The following is a 22,664-nucleotide window of genomic DNA, read 5'->3' on the forward strand; positions in this document are numbered from 1 at the left end:
GCCCCTGGACTGGGAGTGAGGACAAATCAAGGGCCCATCCCTGCCTGTCTGTGCCCATTTTGGAGCAAACCCTGTGTGTTCCATCCATTCCTGCCTGGTTTGTGCCCATTTTGGAGCAAACCACCTGTGTGTTCCATCCATCCCAGCACCAGCAGGGTCCTCCCAAGTTCTGAGCCCCAAGCCATGGGCTCAGCTCCCACCAGGGGCTCCTCAGCCCCCAGAGAATCAGCTCCTGTGTCTGACCTTAACCCTCCAGAAACTGCAGGGAATAATAATTCATTAATGCACCTTTATGTTTTGAGCAGCATAAAGGTACCAACAGAACCACAGGGAATTTTGCCCTCTCGATATGACGCTGCTCAAGGCTGCACTGCACGTCCTGCTGTTTGCATTTCTGTACTGAAAAGACAGATTGCACTTTAATATGACAAAGCATTCCAACAAAATGGAAGAGAGATCCTTGACTCATCACAGACAAAATTCCTAGCACCCTGCATTGCTGCTTGGATGCAAAGTGAAGAGTTTCCTCTTTTTTTTTTCTTGCTAAACACAGACTACTCACTTTATTACGCTGTATTTTTAAATGCTCATATGCACAATCATCATCATCTAAACACGTCTAATATACAGAGCATTCATCTGCCAAAAAAGGTAACACCCTAAAAATGGTTCGTGGAAAGAAACCTACCCAACAATAAACTGATCACTACTCCCACTTCTGGAATCCTCAACAGAGAAATCAGAGACGTGACGACAGATGAAGAAGGAAAAGGTACTCACAAATAACACCTTCTGCAAGCCATCCTTGAGTGAGGGGTGGCCTTGGAATTTATATTTTCTTTCACGTAATCTGAGGTAGAAAAGCTCTTTCTCAAGAAAAAAAATAAAGTAAAAAAAAAAAAAATCACATTCAGAGCTTTTGCATGCTCATTCAGGCTCAGCCACGGTGGAACATCACCGATAAGTAAGCTGGTGATGTAACCAGCATCAAACACTGCATCAGATAAACCCAAAGGCTCTACAGGGTTATATTTTGCAAAGCCAAAAGGTTTTTCCCAGAGAGGAGGTGTAGCAAGCATAAACCAGCCACGCTGTCCTCACATTCCTGGTGGGCTCGCTTTCTGCTTCCAGAAAAAGTCCCAAAGCTGTATTTATTATTCAACTTCATCACCAAGAAGGAACAATATGCTTTCTCATTTGCTATTTAGACAGAAATATCAAAGCACCAAATGTTGCATTTTCGAATGCACCATCTCTGCCTGCTCACTGTAGTACAGTCCAAACCAAGAAAAGGCCATTGGTCCTTTTATCTCCATGGAAACAGCAGCATCTGTGAAGACGAACGTATTCCCTCCTCACTGCAAAGTCAATTTATAGGCACATACTATGACATAAACTAATAAGACAGCAAAGCTAATCAGCAACCAGGAGAAACAGCAACCTAAACATGAGATTAGGCTCTTGCTCAAGAGGATATTCCTCTGTATACAGCATTTCTCCTGTGAAAATTGCAGAACTAAGAAGCAAATCAAGCTGTTCCTGAGAGCTGCTGCAGGCTGGGGATTTGTGAACTTCCCAGTTTGGCTAATGAGGAGAGTGGCTGAATATTTTATACAATTAGCTTCTTGCGTGAATCTCTAGTTAAATCCTACTAAATGGGAAGAAATTTAAACAAAGTTGCTCTTTGCAAAAAAAAAAAAAAAAAAAAAAAAAAAAAAAAAAACCGGAAGAATTATTACTCCAGTGTTACCTTTTCCCTGCAGGAGAGCTCTCATCTTTAACAGCAACAGCAGAGTGAGAAGTTTCATAACTCTACAGGCAACTGCCTCCCCATCTTCCCCCCTTTTAGCAACACCAGAGGTGCAAACACTTCAGCACCATCCTGCTTGTGTTCCACAAGCCTCCTGTCCAGGGAAATGATCATTTCTACAGGCCAGATGAGTCACTCCTAGTTGATTTTATTTGGTGGTACTTTGTAAAAGAGAAAAGCAAACCAACAGACCCCACAGAGTACAAGAATGTGCTTTGCTCCTCCCCTGCCCTGCATCCTGCCCAGCTCCGATGCTCAGCACTCAGCCTTGATGCTCCCAAGCCAAGCTTCCTCCCTTCCTTCATGAATCAATGTAATGACCATCTGCTCACATTATTAAGCTAAATATACACCAGAGCACACTGACGAGGGCAGTTCATTTGCCATGGTCAAGTGATCAGCTCCGTGGCCAGTTGTCCCAATTCCAGAGGGACAGGGGGCAGCGGGCAGCCAAGTCCTACTGATGCACCTACACAGCTCCCAGGGCTCAAGGGGAGCAGGAATTGCCAAAGATGCTGCAAAACTTTAAAAATAAAAATAAAAAATGGGGGAGGCAGGGAGGCAGGAGATCTTTGGTCCAAATCAATTTGCAAATGAACTAGGGTGACCTAATTGCAGCCTTGCTGTACCTGAAGGAGCCAACAAGGAAGATGGAACGATTTTAAAGGGCCTGGAGCAACAGGACAAAGGGGAATGGCTTCACTCTGACAGACAGTAGGCAGGGATGGATATTAGGAAGGAATTGTTCCCTGGGAGGGTGGGCAGGCCCTGGCACAGGTGCCCAGAGCAGCTGTGGCTGCCCCTGGATCCCTGGCAGTGCCCAAGGCCAGGCTGGACAGGGCTTGGAGAAGCCTGGGACAGTGGGAGGTGTCCCTGCCATGGCAGAGGGTGAAACATGGTGATTTTAAGGTCCCTTCCAACCCAAGCCCCTCCCTGATTCCATGGCTCTGTCTAGCAGAGGTGCACTTTGGTTTACAAAAGTAAATTTGATGGTAATTTGTAGAATTGTCAGTGCAGCCACAGCCCTCAAGTCACATCAGCATGTGCTGGTGCTGTGGGATGCAGTAAGAAATCAGAGGGGAAGCAAAGGCCCCAAACTTGCCCATTCCCCCACATGCATGGCCTGTAAGGCTTGGATCTAGCACCAGCAGGTGCTCCAGCAGGATTATCCTAAGAAAACTGCAACTCCATAAATTCCCACTTGGTGTGGTGCTGCCCCAGCCAGCAGAGCGAGCTCCAGGGAATCCAGCCTGGTGTGGCTATCCCCAAATATCTGTGCTGGTACAGCTCCCAAAACCTTCCCCGTGAGCTTGATCCTGTAACTCCAACCCCCATGGGCTTGTGACACGGGCCAGGCTCCAGAGCAAAGTGTCCCCGTGCCACACTGGAGGCCTGGATTGGAGCAGCCATACCCTGAACACAGATATGCTACCCCAAGAGGCACTGACATGGTCACAGGTACCTGTCAGCCTTGAAAGCTGAATTATCTTCTGCACAAATTAAGGTAATTCAAAGGAATACAGATTGAGGTGAGTGTTTTTTTATTCTGCTGCACAGCCTAAAGGTATCTTGCCTTCCAGCAAAGCTTTATAATAACTGAAATACTGCTTTGCTTTTAGCAGAAAACCAAATACACAGCACTGGAAAAGTACAATTTCAAAAGGTGCTTGTGTGTCCTAAGCTTGCACATCACAGCCACCAATACATCACATAAATGATAAATGCTTGCTAAAGAAACAACACCATTCCATAAAGAATCCCATAAAACAGCTTTCCAAGCCACTGCAACGTCAAGTACCTCAATCACCAGCAGCACACGAGGAAGAGAATATACAGGCCTGGCAGCTTGGTGCATTCTTTTGGCTTTAATTCCAGTTTCTGCAGATGTCTGACAGTGCACAGGTCAAGTGAAAAGTAAGGAATGACTTACCAGGTATTCAGAGAGGTGCTCCCTGGATGATAATCAATCCAGTTCAAGGAGGACAGGATAATAGGAAGCTTTTCAGTCCATGGCATTGTTGCTTGTGTTTGGGACAAGCTTTCAATTCAGCTCTTGTTTTTGGTTTGATGTGTCTGGATAAAATAACTGAGGAAACAACTATTTGGCTCTAAACTCACCTAAACTCCAGAGTTTTATTCAAAAAAATGGACTCATTTGCATGATTTCTGTTAAACACTGGCTCAGCCAAGCTCAGTCTCCCTCAGCTCTCCCCTGGAACAATGGGATTGGGCTGACTGAGTAAGTGTGGGATAAAGTCTGCCCACGTCTGTGTCTTAGCAGAATGAACTCAAATGTTTCACAATTGATTGAATACTACAAAGCGAAGAGTTAGTAACTGCACAGGCTGTTTAGCCTTAGCTTTTAACTTTAAAAAAGGCTTTTCTTTATCAGAAAAATGCAGTAAGTAGGGCAGAATTGGGGACACGGGGCCAGCACTACAAAGTCAGCTCAGCAAGACACTTGTACAGTCACTTGATGTCCCTGTGTGAAAAGAACTGGACATAAAATGCCCAAGTCGTTATCCTAACCACTGTACAAGCTACAAGTATTAAAGACAAGGACTCTGATCCCATGGAAGTGCCTGGGAAGAGCTCCACGGGGCTCAGCACAGCCAGGCTGTCCCAGTGAATGTCCAGTGGTTCTGAGTGCTCTGAACACTGATAACCTGCCAGCATCAGTGACCTGCACAGCCACAGAATGAGCTGTCCCCAAAACCCAGTTTTCTCTGCTCAGATTCCTGTTCTGTCCATGGCTGTGAGCAATAAACAAACACCTGGGTAATATCAAACACAGTTTGTTTCAAATGAGGGCCTGAATTTCTCTTCAAGGTTTTGAGACAGACTCAAAAGCAAAGCCATTTGTTATCAGTTACTGCATTTTCATGCTTATTATTAACATCTTGGTCTCTGCAGGATTAAGAGGCTTGGCTATTCATTCATTCTAGAAAACCAGAGCAAAGGCAGCTTGTGGTTGAAATTCTGGGTGAGGCCACAGGGACAAAGGAGACAGCCCTGCCCCTGCCCAGGAGCTCTCAGACCATCCACTCAAACACAAGATTAATGCTCAGCTCCTCCTCCCTAATCCCAAAATAAAACTTCACCTGCCTGGTCCTGGCACAGCCCCCAGACGTTGTTATTTTGAGTTTAGAAAGCAAAACTGGCTGGATGAGCGCTGCCCTCACGTGTGGACACACAGGACACAGAGCTGGCCACCACGGTGTGCACACAAGCGTGGGCCCTGAGAGACCATTTTTATAGGAAAAACTTCCATTACAGGCTAAAAACTCCCCCACATTCACTCTCCTACCTGAGACCGAGCTGTGCCTTGGCACAAGCTGGCCTGGTGAAAGCTGCCCATGGCAGGAGGTGGGACCGGATGGGCTTTAATGTCCCTCCAGCCCAAAGCATTCCATGGCTCCATGCCTGGAATCCTGTGCCTTGGAGGTTCCGTTCAGCTCCTGAGGAGCAAGGCTGCCACAGGGATCCAAACCACGTGGCCCCTCCTCAAAAAGGCTGCTTCCAGCCCCCTGAGCCCCAATTATGTAATTACAGACTGCTCATTTCTCTGGGCACTTGTACTCCTAATGCACAAAATGTGTCTGAGTCAGAGTGAGAGCCCCAAGGGCTGCAGGAGAGATGCTGATGCTTGGAATGTGATGGGAAGGATCCAGCCCCGTGCTCCCCTCCCTGCAGGCGTGTGTGCCCCTCCATGCAACATTCCCTGCCTATTGCTGCACTGATAAAATATTGAAGCTGAAAGCAAAAATAAACAGTTGTTAGAAGAATTGTCAGAAATGTCTCAGGCCAGAGTACAGTATTTTCATTTTCAATCAAATTTTGAAATATTCCTCATGAGCGTTTGTACTTCTGTCTGAAGCTTCTGAATAATTTTTTCCTACTGTTTATTTTAGCAAGATGCCCCAAAGCTTTCACTGGAAGCTGCTTCTAATTTTCAGCTTGGTTGTTACTGATGAGTTGATACACATTTGCTGGTGTTGAATTTCCTCTGCAATAATTTTATCCCTGTTATGTTCTGAGCTTTATATAAATGCTAAATGCATTTATCTATTATATCTTGTATCTTACATACTTTCCATTCACCCTTAATACAGTTAGAAAATTATTAGTTATTAAACCTACTCCTTGACCAAAACAAGGCCCCAGCTAAGCATAATTTCAGTAGCTGCTGAATGAATTTTACTGTCTCTCATCATACACAAAAAAACCCCTTGCAAGTGTTAAACAATGCTGGCAGCAGTTAGAGTTGTGGAAAAATCTCTGTGTTATCATCCACAATAAATCCTTTTTCAACTTGTACCCTGACATTACTATTAAAACACGATTTATTTCGTGCTAAACTACTTGAGCCCCAAGTAACAACTTCCTTTTAAGCTACTCTTAAGAACCCTGCTAAAACAAGGCTGAGAACAAGTATTTATATCTCTCCTCACCCTGCAGAACAACTGTTTTTAAAAGGAAGCCTTTGAAAAAGTCTTTCCCACTCAAATTCAAATAATTTTGCAGCCTTAAGTCAGCCCTAACACAAACTTCCACTGAAAATGCTAAAATGCTTTGTATTAAATTGATCACCTTAAAAAACTTCTCTGTTACAATTTTATGTGACAGCTCTCAAAATCCCTTTTGGCATCTCTCATTTGTGCAGTCTTGCCTTGTTCTGGCCATCCAAGCTCCTCAAGCTCCTTTGCTCTGCATGTCATTCTGCAGAAAGAATCATCTCTTTATTAAGAAAACGGCACATTTTAAGGTAAAATATTAAACTCTCACATTCTGCAGGCCCTTAGTGCACTCCTGATCCTTCACTGGGCAACACCTTAACTGTCCTAAACTTAAAAGCATCCCACAGATTTGCTTTGTCCAGGATACTTGGTTCCCTAGCTGGTAGGAGGTGGAACATGATGGGCTTTAAGGTCCTTTCCAACCCAAACCAGTCTGGGATTCCGTGAAAATGCCAAGAACGGAGAACAAACACAAAGGAAGTCTATAAATTACAGTTTGTGCATGACTGAAGAACAAAATATTGAGGAAAAACCCAGGCCTGGACTATTTCAGACACAGACAGTGCCAGCAGCAGCAGCAGGAATCCCTGGAGCCAGGATGGGCTTTGGGCCTGAGTGAGCAGTGGGCAGCTGGCTGCTGAAAAACCCCACTGCAATGGGGACCTGGGGAAGCAGCCCTGCTTTTGCAAGCCTGGGAAAGGTTTTTAATTGCTTGGGTTAATTAGATATAGGTTTCTTCCCCTATTCATGGCAGAAGTACAAAATATTTATTGAGATGCATTCCTTCATCCTCTGGAGAATGGAGCTGCGAAATGCAGGATGGATCCTCCTGCACGGACCTTTCAGCTGGGAGGTGATGCAGGTGCAGCACCAAAGAAGGGCCAGCAGCAGAACAAACCCTAACGAGCAGGATGCAATTAATGCCTGCTCCTCCTCTGGCCTCAGTGGAGCCATATCTGCCACAAACACGGGGAATGAAGGGGCAGTGCCACCACTGATCCCTGCAAAGAGGGAAGAGAAGTCTCTAGCCCAGAATGCCACGTGTCACTGACACTGCAGATCTTTCTGTCCTTTCATGTGTTTTCCTGACCTAACCCAGAATGACAAAGTCATTTACCCAACAATTAGCCAAGCCAGAAGAGCAGCCAACTGGGCTGCAAATGGATCAAAGAAGTTCAGAAGTGTTTCCTACATCCCTGGTGCACATTAATCATGTATTTTATTCCTAGCTTTAAACTCTGGCTGCAGCTGCTGTTCAGTGGGTCTTACATAACGCACTGACATTAAATTTATTTGTTTCATCTTTTCTACATAAAAATAAGCTGGCATTTTATAATTATTCCTTTGCATTTATTTTGTGTGCAGGCATTTTAACTATTTTGTTCTTAATTGTTGCAATAAAATCCAGCTTAAGCATTTTAGATGAAGCAAAAACCACAAATTAACGATCATTAAATTATTTTGGTAATCAGACTCATGGCAGATTCCACAATAAGAGGCTGAAATGCTGAAATTCCATTTTAGTAACAAGACTAGCTAGGATATTTGTGCCAGAATTATTAGCTGGATGTTCAGCAGATCATTTTTATTAATTAAACAGGCAAGACTGAAGAAAACTGATGTCAATAAATCTGTCAATATATTAATACAGACACCAGTTTCACTCTCCACAGGGTAAATATAAACCAAACCTCAGCTGGATATTCCACAGATTCAGTGCTGACTGGAGCAGGAAGTTATCATGAAATTTCAATTCTCTACAAGCTCATAGGAGAACATGAGTATGAGATAAAGAAATCCCAGCTGAGGTCTCGAGTCACCTGCTTCCCATGCCCCAAGGGATACCTCTAAGTCATGCATTTGCTGTATTTGTTTTTAAAATATGTTTTAAACTTCGAGGAAGGTCAGCAAAGGGATTTTCTGAAATGTTCAGCAGCTCCTAAAATATGCAGTTTGGTGCTGTTTGCTGATGTAGGGCCATCAAGTCAGTAATTTCAAATAAGAACTTTTCAGTGGAATAATCACAGAATCACAGGATGGTTTGGGCTGAAAGGGACCTTAAAGCCCATCCAGTTCCACCATGGGCAGTGGCACTTCCCAGTGTCCCAGGTGGCTCCAGCCTGGCCTTGGACACTTCCAGGGGTCCAGGGGCAGCCCCAGCTGCTCTGGGTGATGAGGAATGAGTTTCAGTGCTGGAGGCAGGCAGGAGGAGAGCAGCTCACTGCAAGGCTGCACCTGAAGCTGTACCTTACAGAAGGAGAGCAATGGGATACCCAAAGGGGATTTCCTGGGAGAAAAAGCCATGTCAATCAATACATGACACTCATAGAGAACCTGTGTGATGGGCAAGAAAACATCTGGAGCAGCTGCACGTGGAAAAGCATCTGGAATATCCTCATCTGTTACCTGCAGAAAAAGCAGGGGATGCTCCACAGCTGAGCCTACAGAATTGTGGCAGATTTAAGGAACTTTTTGACAGTTCTAAGGCAACGGAAGTTTAAAAAGCCCCTCTTGTATTGCCTAAAACACTCAAAAGCACCAATATCCAGTGTATGCTCTCAGTCCCTGCATTCTCCTGCAGACAGAGTGGTTTGAGATGAGTCAGCTGAACACGAGAATCCAAACAACATGTGCCTCAGCACGTGCTGCCAGAGCTGCAAAACAAACCCACAGCACTCTGCTTTGAGACATCCATCCAAACACCTTCCCCCCGAGAGCCCACCCCACATCCCACCTCACCAACACGCCAGGCTGCCCCCGCCCCTTCCCCTGGGTGCCACAGACCCACACACAGAACTCATCCTGTGCTTTGGGGGAGTGGGGACACAGCGACAGCCCATGCTTACAAAGGCATTTAACTCTCAAACTTTCTTTCCACCAGCATTTCTCCACTACACACTAATACATTTTTAGAAAATTATTTAAATTCACTAACACCCCTTTGGCTCCAAATTATACAGAACTGTGGATAGTGGTAACTCTTAAAATATTTTTGGGTTTTCCCACTCTGGTAGAGGATTCCCTCTGCCAATCCTCTTGCTCTTCCCCAGATTTTGTTCATTTTTACAATGCAAGTTATGATTGGGATGAAGTCTGCATGGAAACCACAACTCCCAGCACTACCTGAAACAGGATTAATTCTTTCCACCAGAACACTTCAGTTTAATAACAATTTTACTGTAAGTTTAATAGTAAGTTTAGTTCTAAACCAAGCATGTAGATGTCAGTGCTGATTCTCTAGAGCTTCTGATGTGGAATTAGGAGGTCAGGGAGAGACCTCCTAGATCAGGTCCAACCTTTGACCAGAAAACCGTACGCCTGCTAAGCCGTGTCTCCCAGGGCAACATCCGCTCCTTTCCTGAGCTCTTCCAGGGATGAGCATTCCACCACTACCCTGGGCAGCCTGTGCCAATGTTTAACTCTTCTCTCCGTGAAGAAATGTTTCCTGATATCCAACCTCAACTCTCACTGGACAATTTAAGGCCATTTCCTCCTGTCCCTGTTCCTGGAGCAGAGCCAGACCCCCCGGCTGTCCCCTCAAGTCAGGAGCTGTGCAGAGACACAAGGTCCCCCCGAGCCTCCTTTTCTCCAGGCTGAACAACCCCAAATGTCCCCAGGCAGATGATTTTGGTGAATGAAGAGCAAATGAAAAACCCACCCTCCATCCTGTCCAGGTGCTCCTGCATTTTCCTGCCCAGAGCAGCCGCTGTGCGTGCGGCGCTCAGGGTCCAGGCAGCAGCACTCAGCTGCACACAGAGGCTCCGTGGCTCCCGGAGCAGCTCGGGACACACAGACACAAACCCTCGAGTGCCCTGTGCCAGCTCTGTGTGCTGGCTGCAGCCCTGGGCTGGCCAGCAGCTGCTCCTCACCCAGGGCTGCTGCACGCCAGCCCCGCTGCTGACCTTGGGAACACAGGGATCCTCCAGAACAATCCTAAAAACCTCTGCACACAGCGTTCTTCAACACATCAGCTATTGCATCTCTTCTTTATTCACAGCTGCACAGCCCTCTTTGGTTGTACATACTAAAAGCACATTTAAGCAATTTAAATGACCTTCCAGACAGACAAAAGCAATTAGGACAGTTCCTAACAAGCCTCTGTTGTTAAATCCCCAGAAAAGGGAGAGCTGTAGCAGATGTTCACGTTTCAAACTGAAATTTGAGATATTGAGCAGTTCAGCCAAGGGCAGCATCTTGAAAAGTTTGCAGGTACAGTTTCGAGCCATGGAACTTTCTGTTATTATTCTTTTATATGCAGAAATGGCTTGAAACAATGCCAGAAATTCTGATACTATGCCAGAATAATTAATACAGGAGCAGTCCTGTGTGTTTATCCCATTTCAATTCTCCTTCACAGAAAGAAGCTACCAACAGTGCATACTACAAGAAGTGATTTTGGGATTTAAATATAAAGTGCATCCAAATTTTGAGTTTAGTGTACATATCAGAACTTTTTAGAGCATAATTAATAACACAATTAGAATATATTACCATATGATGTTTATTCTACTTGTCATGAAATTTAAAGTAAAAACACTTTCAAAGCAATTCTTATATAGAGTGCACAATTCTATAGGAGTAGAAACCATAGAAATCTTATAATGAATTCTAACCATAGGCTTCTTGAACAGCAGTTTGTCTAAAGGAATTAGTCTCTTTCCCATGCAAATGTCTGAAAATAGGACAGCAGGTTATGAAACAATTTGTTGCATATTTGTGTTGTGGATCTCCAGAGCAGGTTCCCTTAGCAGGAACCACACCATGGGGACACACTTCAGTTTGGCGATGTGAAAATCCATGCACAAAGTATCACACAGTACTCAACATCATCATCTATTATTAAAACAACCAACGAAGGAAAAAAAAACCAACAAAACAAACAAACAAACAAACAAAAAACCAACTCCACACACACAAAAAAAAATCTTAAAAAAGGCAAAAAAAAAAAACCACAAACCCAAAACCCCAAACCAAACCAGAAAAAAAAAAAAAACCAAAAAAAAACCAACCCCCCCCCCCCCCAAAAAAAAACCCCACCAAAACATACACACAAATCCCAGAAAGAACTTTAAACTTTTTTAAAAAACAAAGAAAATACAGAGTTCTTGACCTTTATTTCTGACTTGGGCTCTCAGAATAAAATTCTGTCTGAAACTGCAATTCCTGAGGAGATCTCACTCCTGACCAGGCCAGTTTTGTCCAGCAGACCCCACCTCTCACAGACCCCCCTGGGAATGGGACAGAAGGAAGGAAATTGGGGCTGTTTGGCCTGGAGGCAGCAGCAGCTTTGGGGTACCTGAGAGGAGGTGACTGATGATGGGAATGGGACAGAACCAGGCAGGGACAGGGAATTCCTGACTAAAAAGTCCTTTTTTCCCTCTGAGGATGACAAAGCACTTGAAGAGGGCCCCAGGGCAGTTGTGAAACCTTCAGCTCTGGGGTTTTCAAGATCTCCCTGCACACCCTGAGAAAACTGCTCCAGCTCCAGGCTGATCTGGCTGTGAGCACCAGGCTGGAGGAGATGCTGCCCAAGGCCACTTACACTGGCCAATTCTGCATTTTAATCATATTCTGATACTTCTCTGTGTCCAAGAACTTACAGCTCACTGAGTCCCCAACCACAGGAGCACCTTAGAGGTCAATAAGCCTGGGTGCATTTTTCATCCATGACTCTTTGCAATCTGTACCTTCTGGGGCAGAGCATTACAAGTTCTACTCCGCTTTACAAGAAATAAAAAAATTCTGTTTTCTTAAGCAGCCTCACTTTGAGCTCAATAGCTGTGATTCCAGGAGAGGGTGAATGACTGCTTCTCATTCTCTCTCTAAAATCCTCTTTTGAGAGCCTTGCTCCACACAGTTGCTATTTGCAAAGCAAAGGCCCAACATAACTGTATTTCATGGCAGGTTCAATGGTTTTTTCCCTCACAGGAGAAGGATGATTGCCTTAATAAAAATGCTGAGAGGAACTTCACCAAGCAGATTATTGGGATGCAACGTGCAGACATGGATACGTCTGGGGTTCTCAGTGCTGCCCTGGCCACGGGGAGCAGGGCAATGTGCCAATGCCATCAGGCAAGAGGCAGACAGATGGCACTGGAGGCAGCTCAGAGCTGCAGCAGGTAAATCTGCTCTGTTTGCAGAGCTAGGGGATTGCAGTTGAACTCCAGAAAATCATCCCTATTAATCCCAGCTCCGCCAGCCACAGTAGGGCAGGGTTTTTTCTTTTTAAAAATGTATTTAAAGATGTTTGAAAGAATAGTTTTGTTGCTGGAAGAAAAGTTCATTGGATTCCAATTTCCTAAATAAACTAGGTCTTTCTTGTAAGGTTTGCTTCAGAAAAATACTAATTTTAATTTTACTAACTTAAAATGCAATCAAAGTTAAAATCTAGAACTAACTGCAAATATATCAGACCAACTAGCAGTAGTTTTCTGACAATGCTAATACAATTATAATGGACTATCCAGCTGGTTGCTGACCCCTCAGCCTCATCAAAAAGCTATTTCTTAGTGATAGTTTTTCTTTATGCCTAAAAACTAATGGAGACAACAAAAAAGAAATGAATTCCTCATGTTTAGCCTTATATTTCAGATAACAAAGTGAAGCTGTGGCCTTCTAGGCTGCTGGATTTGTGAGAGAAGCACATTCCTGTGCCTTTGGATGGGCCCAAACTGAGAGCTGACACACTTAGGGGGGAAATGTTCAACTCAAAGGACGTTTAATGTCAGCAAGACAGTCTAAATCTTTCAGTGCTGAGGCAGATCACAAAGATACATGTGGCTTCCTTATATAGGACAAAATCAGCATTTCCCAAGGCTGCTGGGAGAAATCCATGGGCAGAACAAAGGCGGCAGTTCCGGGGCAGCTCAGCAGGGTGAGAAATCCCACAAAAAGTCCTGTCCAGGGCTGCAGCAGAGGGGGAGAGCTGAAGGTCGTGCCTTGGAGGGATGGCAAAGGAGGAGGAGTGGGGCTTTCCTTTTAAATCAGCCCTGCATGCCCTTCCACTGAGGGGGCTGCACAAACTGGGACACAAAATCCCAAGTAAACATGGAAAGAAAGTTCCATCAGCCAAGGCCAATGGGGTCAATGGTGCCAATGGGGTCAATGGTGCCAATGGTTAGGCACAATAAATGCATTACATCTGAAAAGCTTCTCAGCCCAGTTTGAATTTAATAGACATAGGTGATACAGGCATTTTTTTTATTTTTTAAGCAAATATCTAAACCCAAAGACTCAAACCCAAGCTCTTGCAGGCAAGAGAAGCTTCCTTGAGTGTTTGGTACAGAGTCCAAAGCCTTGCTGCTCAAACCCTGGCTTACTGTAAGTATTTTGGATTAATGGTTGAACTTGATCCTAGAGGTTTTTTCCAACCTTAATGATACTGTGATTTCCTTAGTGATCTGTCATGAGATCTTTTCTATCTTTCATGGGAAAAAACTTGCTGGGGTTGGGACTAAATTTCCAAGCAATCCATCCATCCATCCTCTCGAAGCCACAGCAGGTTTTCCTCAGTGCGACCAAAAGGGGAGCTGAACGCTGTCTGAAGCACAGCCACCCACTCTGGCAGAAGGTACCAGCTGGTCAGTTTGGGGAAGAAAGGCAAAAGGAGAAATAAAGGCAGTGCCATCAAACCTGATGCAGCTACTCAACGTTCTGCCTGCTTGAGCTTGGGCAAGGCTGGTTTTGGCAAATGAGGAAACTTAAATGCCAAGAGTGAATCATCCCCTGTAAGCAGAGCACAACAGACTTGCCAGCAGCTCTGAGCTGATCTCTGCTTTCTCAATGTCTGGTGAACACTTCATTACCAGGCTGGGAAGCTTCTCCAGAAGGTATAATTAGAGGCATGGATATAAGGGAGGCTTTAAAAATAAAAATAGAATGGAGGCAAGTTATTAATATAGGTGGTTCAGATTTTAGTCTTTAATTTAAACTGAAGGTTAGCATATGTGAAATAAGTCTTGGAACTCCCTGTAGTGCTCTTGTTATTCCGGAACAATAAAGTGGGGAAAAGAGAGGGCTGCATTCTAATCCAGGGCCATGTATGTTCCAGGAATAGTCATGTTGCAGTAATATACATTTTTGTTGAGGTAGCAGGTCTGCACAAAATGCAAAATTATTCAAAGTGCCACGGCTCTGCTTTGCCACAATCCAAGAAGAATCAGCTCATAGCTGTAACAGGAACTGCCTTGGTGGGAAAACACAACTGCTGGCTGGGGCAACTCTGGGGCACCACAGGCACTGCCAATGCCCAGGGAAGCCCCAGTTCCTCCTCTCAGGAGGATTGATTTGAACCCTAATTCTTCCTGCAGCAAGTGAAGGGATGAGTTCAGCACCGTGGGAAGGGCCAGAACTACTCACAGTGAGGACAAAAACGGGCTCAGAAATTATAACTGCTGCAGATAAACCCCAGCATCCTCAAAACCACAACATCCCCTGCTCTCAAGAAATCAGAGAATTCCCTGCTCCTGACAAACCCCAGCATTCTCAAAACCACAGCATCCATGCTCCTGACAAACCCCAGCATCTTCAAAACCACAGCATCCCTTGCTCCAAAAAAAACAAGAGCATCCCCTGCTCCCAAAGAACAGAGCATCCCCTGCTCCTGACAGACCACAGCATCCATCCCCTGCTCCCAGAAAAACAGTGCATACCCTGTCCTGACAAACCCTAGCATCCTCAAAACCACAGCATCCCCTGCTCCCAGAGAAACAGAGCATCCCCTGCTCCCAAAAAGGCCCAGCATCCCCCAAGCCAAACATCCCCCAAGCCCAGCATCCCCAAAGCCAGCATCCCCCAAGCCCAGCATCCCAAAAAGGCCCAGCATCCCTGACGCCCAGCATCCCCCACTGCTGCCGGAGCCCTGCTGCTGCTCCCTGCTCCTGCCCAGCTCCCCAGCAGCCCCCAGCAGATGGATGCTGCGGAGCTGTGCCGTGAGTCACCCACATGAGTCAGTTCTCAGCCGCGCTGCCTGCAGACACTGACACAGTATGGCACAAGTCTGCCTGGGCTGGGGGTATTTATAGCAGCCTGACTCACTGCAATGAGAGGTGCCTCACTGCAATTAAACATTTGTGCTGAGGGCCCTGCACAGGATCCCAGCTCGGCGCTCCCCAGAGCATCTCACGGTCACACCCAGCCGCGATCTAGAACTTATTCAGCACTTCTATTAACATGAGATGTGCCTTTCCTTCCTCAGGGCCACAGCTTTTGATGTGTGTTTGGATGACTTTAGATAAACTCCAGAGCTTCCACTGTTCCCACTCTTCAAGCAGCTATTGCCCAGAAGCCTTATTTTGGGAATACAATCTCTTAACAGCACCAGACCTGGTTCAGGAGCTACCTCTAGCCTAACTGCTTGGAGGCAGGAAAGGTGCAAAACCAAAACAAACAAAATGGGAATTTTTAAACAAACACAAAACGATGAAAAGGATCAAGCTTTAGGCAGGAGCTCATCCTTTCTTCAGTGCTTTCCACCCCAAAACATCACAGCCCAGACTGATTTAAAAAGTTGATAGTAACAGTATTTCCCCACACGGGGTTACAAAGCATTCTGACAAACAAACAAGCAAAAAGCAGAATCTGTTATAACTCGTATGGGATCACTTTCTAGATGAAAATAACACCTGTAAATGGCAAAAATGCAGTTTAAAAATTAGCTTCTAAATAAGAACTAGTTGCAAAGTGCGTGCCTGTCTAAATCTTAGGGTTTGGTGAACATATTAAATAACTTAGATGTAGAATTTAGGGCAAAGTTTAAAAGTTTTCAGTGGCAATATCTCAGTTCATATAATGCAGACCATCCATTCAAGATGATCCTTGCTATAAGAGGTTAATAAAATTCTGACTCCATTTTACAAATAATTGCTGTACATAAAACTATGAAACCTCAGAGATTAAGAGGTGAATGAGTCGTCTAGATACAGAGACATTCAGCATGATGGTACTGCAACTGGCTGGCCAAAAATCCTGCCTTTAGGAGGCGCAGTCCCTGCAGGTGGATGGTGCAAGGAGAAAGGTTTGCAGCAAATAGAATACACATAAAATTTATCTGGATGCAAAGGTAGAAGGTTTTGGAGATCATCTTTGGGTTTGTTTGGTTTTTGTTGTTTTCTTTTGTTTTTTTTTGGTTTTTTTAAAATAGCTTAGAGATGTCCAGCACAAAGGCACCCTGTCCTCAATGTGGTTATTTCTGGTGGTCTCAAAATTAGAAATGTGGTTATGAAGGGGTTTGTTGCTTCCACTCTACTCCCACCCTCCCTTCTGCTGCTGCTTGGAGCAGGATCAGATGTGGAAGCATTTTGTTCTAACAGAAGCAATTCCCATACCAAAGTGCCTGTGGAGGTTTTTACAAGTACTCACTTTGCACTACTTAAGAGAATATGAAAATGTCAGATATTTTCAAACCAGAATGGAGCAAACCAGTGAGATCCCACTGCATCAGAATAAATCTATCCCTGGTACCAGAGATCCTGAACAAAACAGACACAGCTTCTCAGGAGACTCAGGGAACTGCTGAAGTGCCATTTCCCCCCTTTTCAGTACAAAAAGCTGCTGTTAAAGCAGTTCTTTTGTTCAGCTGCTGATTGAAGGCTATTCACCAAGTCCATGTTCTTCAGCAGTTAAACAACCTGGCAGGTTTCAATAATAGATGTTTCAGAGCTATATTGTCATTATCTTCTAAACGCTTCTCTTACCTATAGCAGATATTTTCTTCCCCCACAGAAGGAGATCGTAACACAATCTATAGAAAATATTTTGGTCCACTACGTAAAGTTCATTCTAAAAAAGAAAGCTAGATATTCAGCAAAACATCCAAATGTGAGGCTTCAAAGCCCAGCCTGTTTAACGGAAGGGTATTTATAGCGTGCATATGCTCCACGATCCCAAGGATCCCATTAAACTTTTAATAAGTTGAGTATTCTCTCACACGAAGCATCTGCTGAAGGGAGGCAGACGAGCAGATTGTTTTCTGCTAAAAACAATGCTGCTTGAAGCACCACTCCATTAAAAATAACCCTGCTGGTGAGTCAGCAGATGAGGCCCTTGTTTGTGGGGTTTTGCTAAGACATCTCTTTGAATTAAATCGTTCTGTCGCCCCAAAACAGAACGATTTAATAGACACGTTCTGTTAAATTCCTGTGGTTGGTCAAAGCTGAAAAGTGATGCAGGCAGGGCAGACAGATGATGGATTTCGGGGATGGCATTTCCCACGTTCTGCACGGTTCGTGCAGGATCCAGGAGAGGGCAATGTCTGCCTTTGGAAGAGATCCCTGCTCCGTGTGACAGGGGAATAAATAAAACAGCAGCAGGACTGGGGAAACCACAGGCGAGCCCTGGGGAAGGAAGCTGGGGTGAGACCCACTCAGCTCCTCCTGCTCATTTCCAGCCAGAGCCACCAAGGACACCAGGGACAGAACCCACCCAGCAGGGCAGCACTCATCCTGCCTCCTGACCAGCTCACCACAGACATCACAACAGCCTCCCAGCCCAGATTTTAGTTAGCTTGACACAAAACCCTTCTGAAGTTATCCCAATCGCTGTCCCAGCACTCATCCTGCTTCCTGACCAGCTCACCAGAGACATCCACCAACAGCTTCCCAACCCAGATTTTAGTTAGCTTGACACAAAAACCTTCTGGAAGTTACCCCAAGTCGCTACCCCACCACTCCTCTGAGCCCTTCTGGTAATTTGAAGCTCTCACCAATGCCCAGAGAAACACAAGGAAATTATTCTTCCCATGCGTCAGAAACCAGCAGGGAATGAACAACAGTATCTGCTTTAAAACTCAAAAATTTTCAAGCACCAAATCCTACAAGCTCTTCACGGTCAGGCAGGACAGACCCAGAAAGCCAACACAGATGAATTGAGCACATTCATTCATCTCTCACCATTTTCCAGGACCAGTTTGGGCCTTCTCAGACACCCAGGAATGTTTTTAGCATGGCAAAAGTGGGCACATCAAGACATTGCTTCAGAAACAGTAAGGTCTGAGTGATGGTTTCATGTACTATGCTTGGGAAACTCTTAAGTCCATTCAGCAGAAAATTCTCCTTAAAAGTGCCATGAGAAAAAAAAAAAAAAAAAAAAAAAAAAAAAAAAAAAAAAGAGGAAATTAAGGCAAAGTACTCAAGTATTTATGAAAACACCCAGAAATTCAGGGGATTTTTGAGGTTTAAAGATGCTTTTTTTTCAAAATTCATACAAACTACAGGACTCCATCCGTAAAGATAAGATCAGAACCAGCTGTGGGAGATCCAAAGGAAACTGTTCTAACTCTTATTAAAATAACGAAGAGCAGCAGAACTAGTTTTTGACTTGATGGATGCCAAGAGCTGCAGTGTTGGTCCAATTCCTGATTAAACTCTGCAAACCAACCCTTATGCTGCCTCTTCCTTATGGAAGAATAGTCCATACATCGAGACCACCAAATTTTGTCAGCCAGGATGGTTTGTCTGGGGTTTGGTTTGGAGTGGAGGTTATTTTCTTTTTTCATTTTGTAGGGTTTTTTTTTTTGGGCTGGGTTATTTTGTTTTGTTTTTTAAAGCCACTGAAACTCAAACTCTGCAATGTGTGACTGTAATAGAGTGCTGAGAGCTGCCTTGAGACACCCCAATTGCTGTAACTGCATTATAAAAATCGATCCCTTTTCACAGCACAATAAGCCACTACTGTGATGCCCTTGATGCTTTTCAGAGGCTTAAAAAAGTGTTGTAAAGAGTGATGAACTTTAGCTCCTTGAGGTAATAAGTTGTTGAATGCAGCTATAATGTCCTGAAATGCAACAAAACTTCATGTATCAAATGGGTCAACTACATATATATCAAGTGTCCATCTTCATCTTTGCTCACTTACTTGTAATGGGCATAAAATATATCAGTACTATTTTTAAAAATTTGTTTCCCAGGACAGAGAAAAGACTAGTGCAATGAAAAAGCACCATTTCATTAGCAGAAATAGGTATGAATTATAGAGGTAAGTCAGAACTGGATGGAAAGGGGGCAGTTTGAAGTTCTGAGACAGCCCTGGCACAGGGAACAGCCCCTGTGAGCTCCAGGCAGGAGCAGGGAACAGGGAAATGGGACTTCACACTTAGTGCTTAGCTGGAGTTAATGGATATGAAACCATCTGAGTGAGCCATGCCTTATTTCCTTTTTTTGGAAATCGAGCCTCAGTCTACTGCCAGCCTCAAACTGCCCTCAGACACTGCAGCTGCGGTGAGCAGCAAAAAACATTCACTGAAATTTGTAATGAGCACTCACTCGTGCCCTGGCAGCAGGACCTCCCAGGCTTCTGCCACAGGAATATGTGTGCTGGATCATCTAAAGCTGTCAGTTCCCTTCTACATAAATGCTTTTCATAAAACACCATGTCTTGACCAATAAATGGCTTTAGTTAATGCCATTGACCCAAACTCCAGTTCTATAAAATTTTAGTAAAGCTTCTGTGCAGCTGAACATAGTTTAGAATTCATTAGTCACCTCAAGTATTTAAATCAAGTGTGTGAAAGTAATGAAGCTGAAGTGTTTATTTTAATGCCAAGTTAGACAATATGAATATTCCTTAGAGGGTTTTCTGTGCAGGGAGATAAAAGATGGAGAGCAAACTGAACAAGAACTGACCTATGGTGTACATAACTTAAACTTGTGGTTTTGACATGCCTCAAGTATGTAGAGCTTCCTGGAATGACACTGAGAGGAGCAATAAGCAAAGGGAAAGAATAAGGAATTTAATTTGATAGAAATCTTCACCACTCCATTGGGTACAGTTGTGGGAAGTTTGGGCTTCTGACCCAGCTCAACATCCATCATAATGAGAGAGCAAAAGATAAAATAACATCAAAAGGAGATTACTTTGTACCATCTTTTCCCAAAAGCATCACAGTGCCTCAAAGTCCCCCCCAGCCCTCTCAGGGGTTTGCTGTTTTTACTGATCTCTAGGAACTCAGAATTTTTGCTGGTTTTACTCATCTCTAGGAACTCCAAATTTCATCTCCCCAGCTGATATACAAGGGAAAAAAAGAGATACCAGTGTGTAAGCGAGCTAGGATCACTGCTCCCACAGAACCTTTCAAAGGCAGGGTGCGCCCTGCAATAAGATGTGCTTCTGCCCAGAAAGAGAGAAGTTTCACACACGAGAATACAAATTGCTTGGAAAAGATCTGAGAGGTGTGGGATGACTGAGCTCCAAGTCCTTACATCACATGCTAGAAAGTGCTGGGAGAAGCATGGCTGATACCACAAGATTTTTCTCCAATTTTAAGTTTTTCCCCAAACCATGCTGGATCTGGCTCACTGGGGGAAAAATTAACCTAAAAATAGGAAAAAGTTCTTTTATCCTGCTGTTTTCCAGCCAATTCCTTTGGAGTGTGGCCATCTTCCTGTACTAAGAAAGAAAAGAGCTCAGCTCAGTACATCCTCAGCTCTCCAAATGTGCTGCTGGGACAGGTGATTGCCTTGAGATACTAATGCTGCCTCTGGCAAACAATTCCACGGGTAAGAGAAATATAGATCTGAGCTTTTAATTACTCACCTTTTGTATTTTCAGTTTTTTATACCAATTTATGTAACAGTGAACTACACAGAAATATTAGCATATGAGATATAATAGCTATACAAATTCCTGAATTTCTATTTAATGTTAGGAATCAAAAGCCTTTTTAGAGGTTATGACAAGCTCAGCCTAACTAGGCATGAAATCACAAAGCATCAGGGGCGTTTAATTTTATGCTTTAATTATTTACATTATGTTTTTGTTTTTAACATGTGCTGATTTTTGCTGCCTTCTCAAGTGCTTGCAGTGGGTTCTCCAACTGTTACAGCACAGGACAGAAATCCCCACAGCCTGCAGATGGCTAAGGCAGCACCACTCTGTGGTCTGTGGCTCCCAATCCATCCAGACCAAACTCCAGCTGCCTTCCCTGCTTTCCCTGGGTCACTACTCTGACAGCTTGGAAGTATTAAGCTCTTAATGCTTCTTTTCCTAAGCCAAGTGTTCCTGCATTGTTTAGATTTTCAATGACTGTAATCAGCTCATGTAGTGCTACAAATTACACTTGTCTATAGGAATATTCCTTATAAATAGGGGTTTTACTGCCTTCTCTCTGGAGCTGGCTGGTAACCAGCTAGGTGGATAATAGCTGTGACAATGCTTGGACAGCATGTGGGCCTCCTGCTTCTCTTTGAGCCCAGTTTCCATCATCCAAGTGCTCTGGGAATCCAGCAGTCCTCTGGAGGCGTGGGAGACATGACCCCCATCAGGTTTTTGCCACACCATTAATAAGCTGATATTTAAGCATCAAGGTGACGAACTTTTTTTAAAATCAACACGAGAGAAACATTTTTCCAGATTTTGTCTTTGGACATTACTGGCATGGTGCAGAACTGGAAGATGTTGACCCACACTCCACCTGCAGTCAGTGGGACAAGGTGCCAACCAAAATGTTCAAATGATCACCGTCACATCACCATCTTTTATTTGCTTCGCTCTCCAGATGAGCCCCAAACCCTTTTAAGACTGGTCCAGGGGAGGGCTGCAGTCACTGTCCTGAGCCAAGAAACAGGAACCTGAGGGGTTTTCTCTGCTGAAGTGAAACCCCTCCCTGTCAATGCCATTAATTAGGTGACTGCTTCAAGTGAAACATGGATCTGGCTCACCCAGACAAAAATCTGCTCTGAGCAAATTATCTGCAGGCAGATTTATTACAGGCCGGTGCTGGACTGTTGCACCCCAGCTCATTAGCAGATGCTGATCCCACTAAGTAATTAGCAGGTTTCTTTAGCTCTTAATCCTGCCCTGACACATAGCGAAGGGAAACATCCATGGGAAAGACATGGCAGCGGTGGGGATGGGGAGGTCTGGGGAAAATTCAGCCTAAATCTGAGCCTCAGTGGCTGAGCTTGGGGGAAAGTCTGGGTCCTGCTGCAGAGCAGGGCTTGGGAAGGAGGGACACTCCTGGCAGGGCTCAGTGTGGAGAGCTCTGCAAACCCAGCTGCTCACCAACACCGCTGCACTGAACACAAGGGCCTGCAAGGGGCTGTGTGGGTTCATTAGGGATTAATTAATTGTGACCTTCCAGGACCTGGAGGAGCCAGCAAGACAGATGGGCAGAGACGTGGGACAAGGGCCTGGCATGACAGGAAAGAGGGAATGGCTTCACTCTGACAGACAGTAGGCAGGGATGGGATATTGGGAATTAAGAATTGCTCCCTGTGAGGGTGCCCAGAGCAGCTGTGGCTGCCCCTGGATCCCTGGCAGTGCCCAAGGCCAGGTTGGACAGGGCTGGGAGCAGCCTGGGACTGTGGAAGGTGTCCCTGCCATGGCAGGGATGGCACTGGGTG

The 22,664-nt window shown here is 44.7% G+C and overlaps 1 protein-coding gene across 11 annotated transcripts in view; it reads right to left on the minus strand.

Moving 5' to 3' along the window:
• The window catches only part of IQSEC1 (IQ motif and Sec7 domain ArfGEF 1), a 279,361-nt gene that overhangs the window by 166,661 nt on the left and 90,036 nt on the right, over window positions 1-22,664 (minus strand). For 2 of the 11 annotated variants that reach the window (XM_085590827.1, XM_085590825.1), the window contains exon 1: window positions 781-1,626. The exons of the other annotated variants lie outside the window; for them this stretch is intronic. In XM_085590827.1, the coding sequence (XP_085446953.1) occupies window positions 781-1,079 (299 nt within the window). In that variant the 5' untranslated portion in view covers window positions 1,080-1,626. Of the gene's footprint in view, window positions 1-780; window positions 1,627-22,664 lie in introns of those variants that run through there. 11 annotated transcript variants of the gene reach the window in all.

The sequence above is a fragment of the Lonchura striata genome, chromosome 12 (assembly GCF_050655825.1).
Source record: "Lonchura striata isolate lonStrDom1 chromosome 12, ASM5065582v1, whole genome shotgun sequence".
Taxonomy (NCBI): domain Eukaryota; kingdom Metazoa; phylum Chordata; class Aves; order Passeriformes; family Estrildidae; genus Lonchura; species Lonchura striata.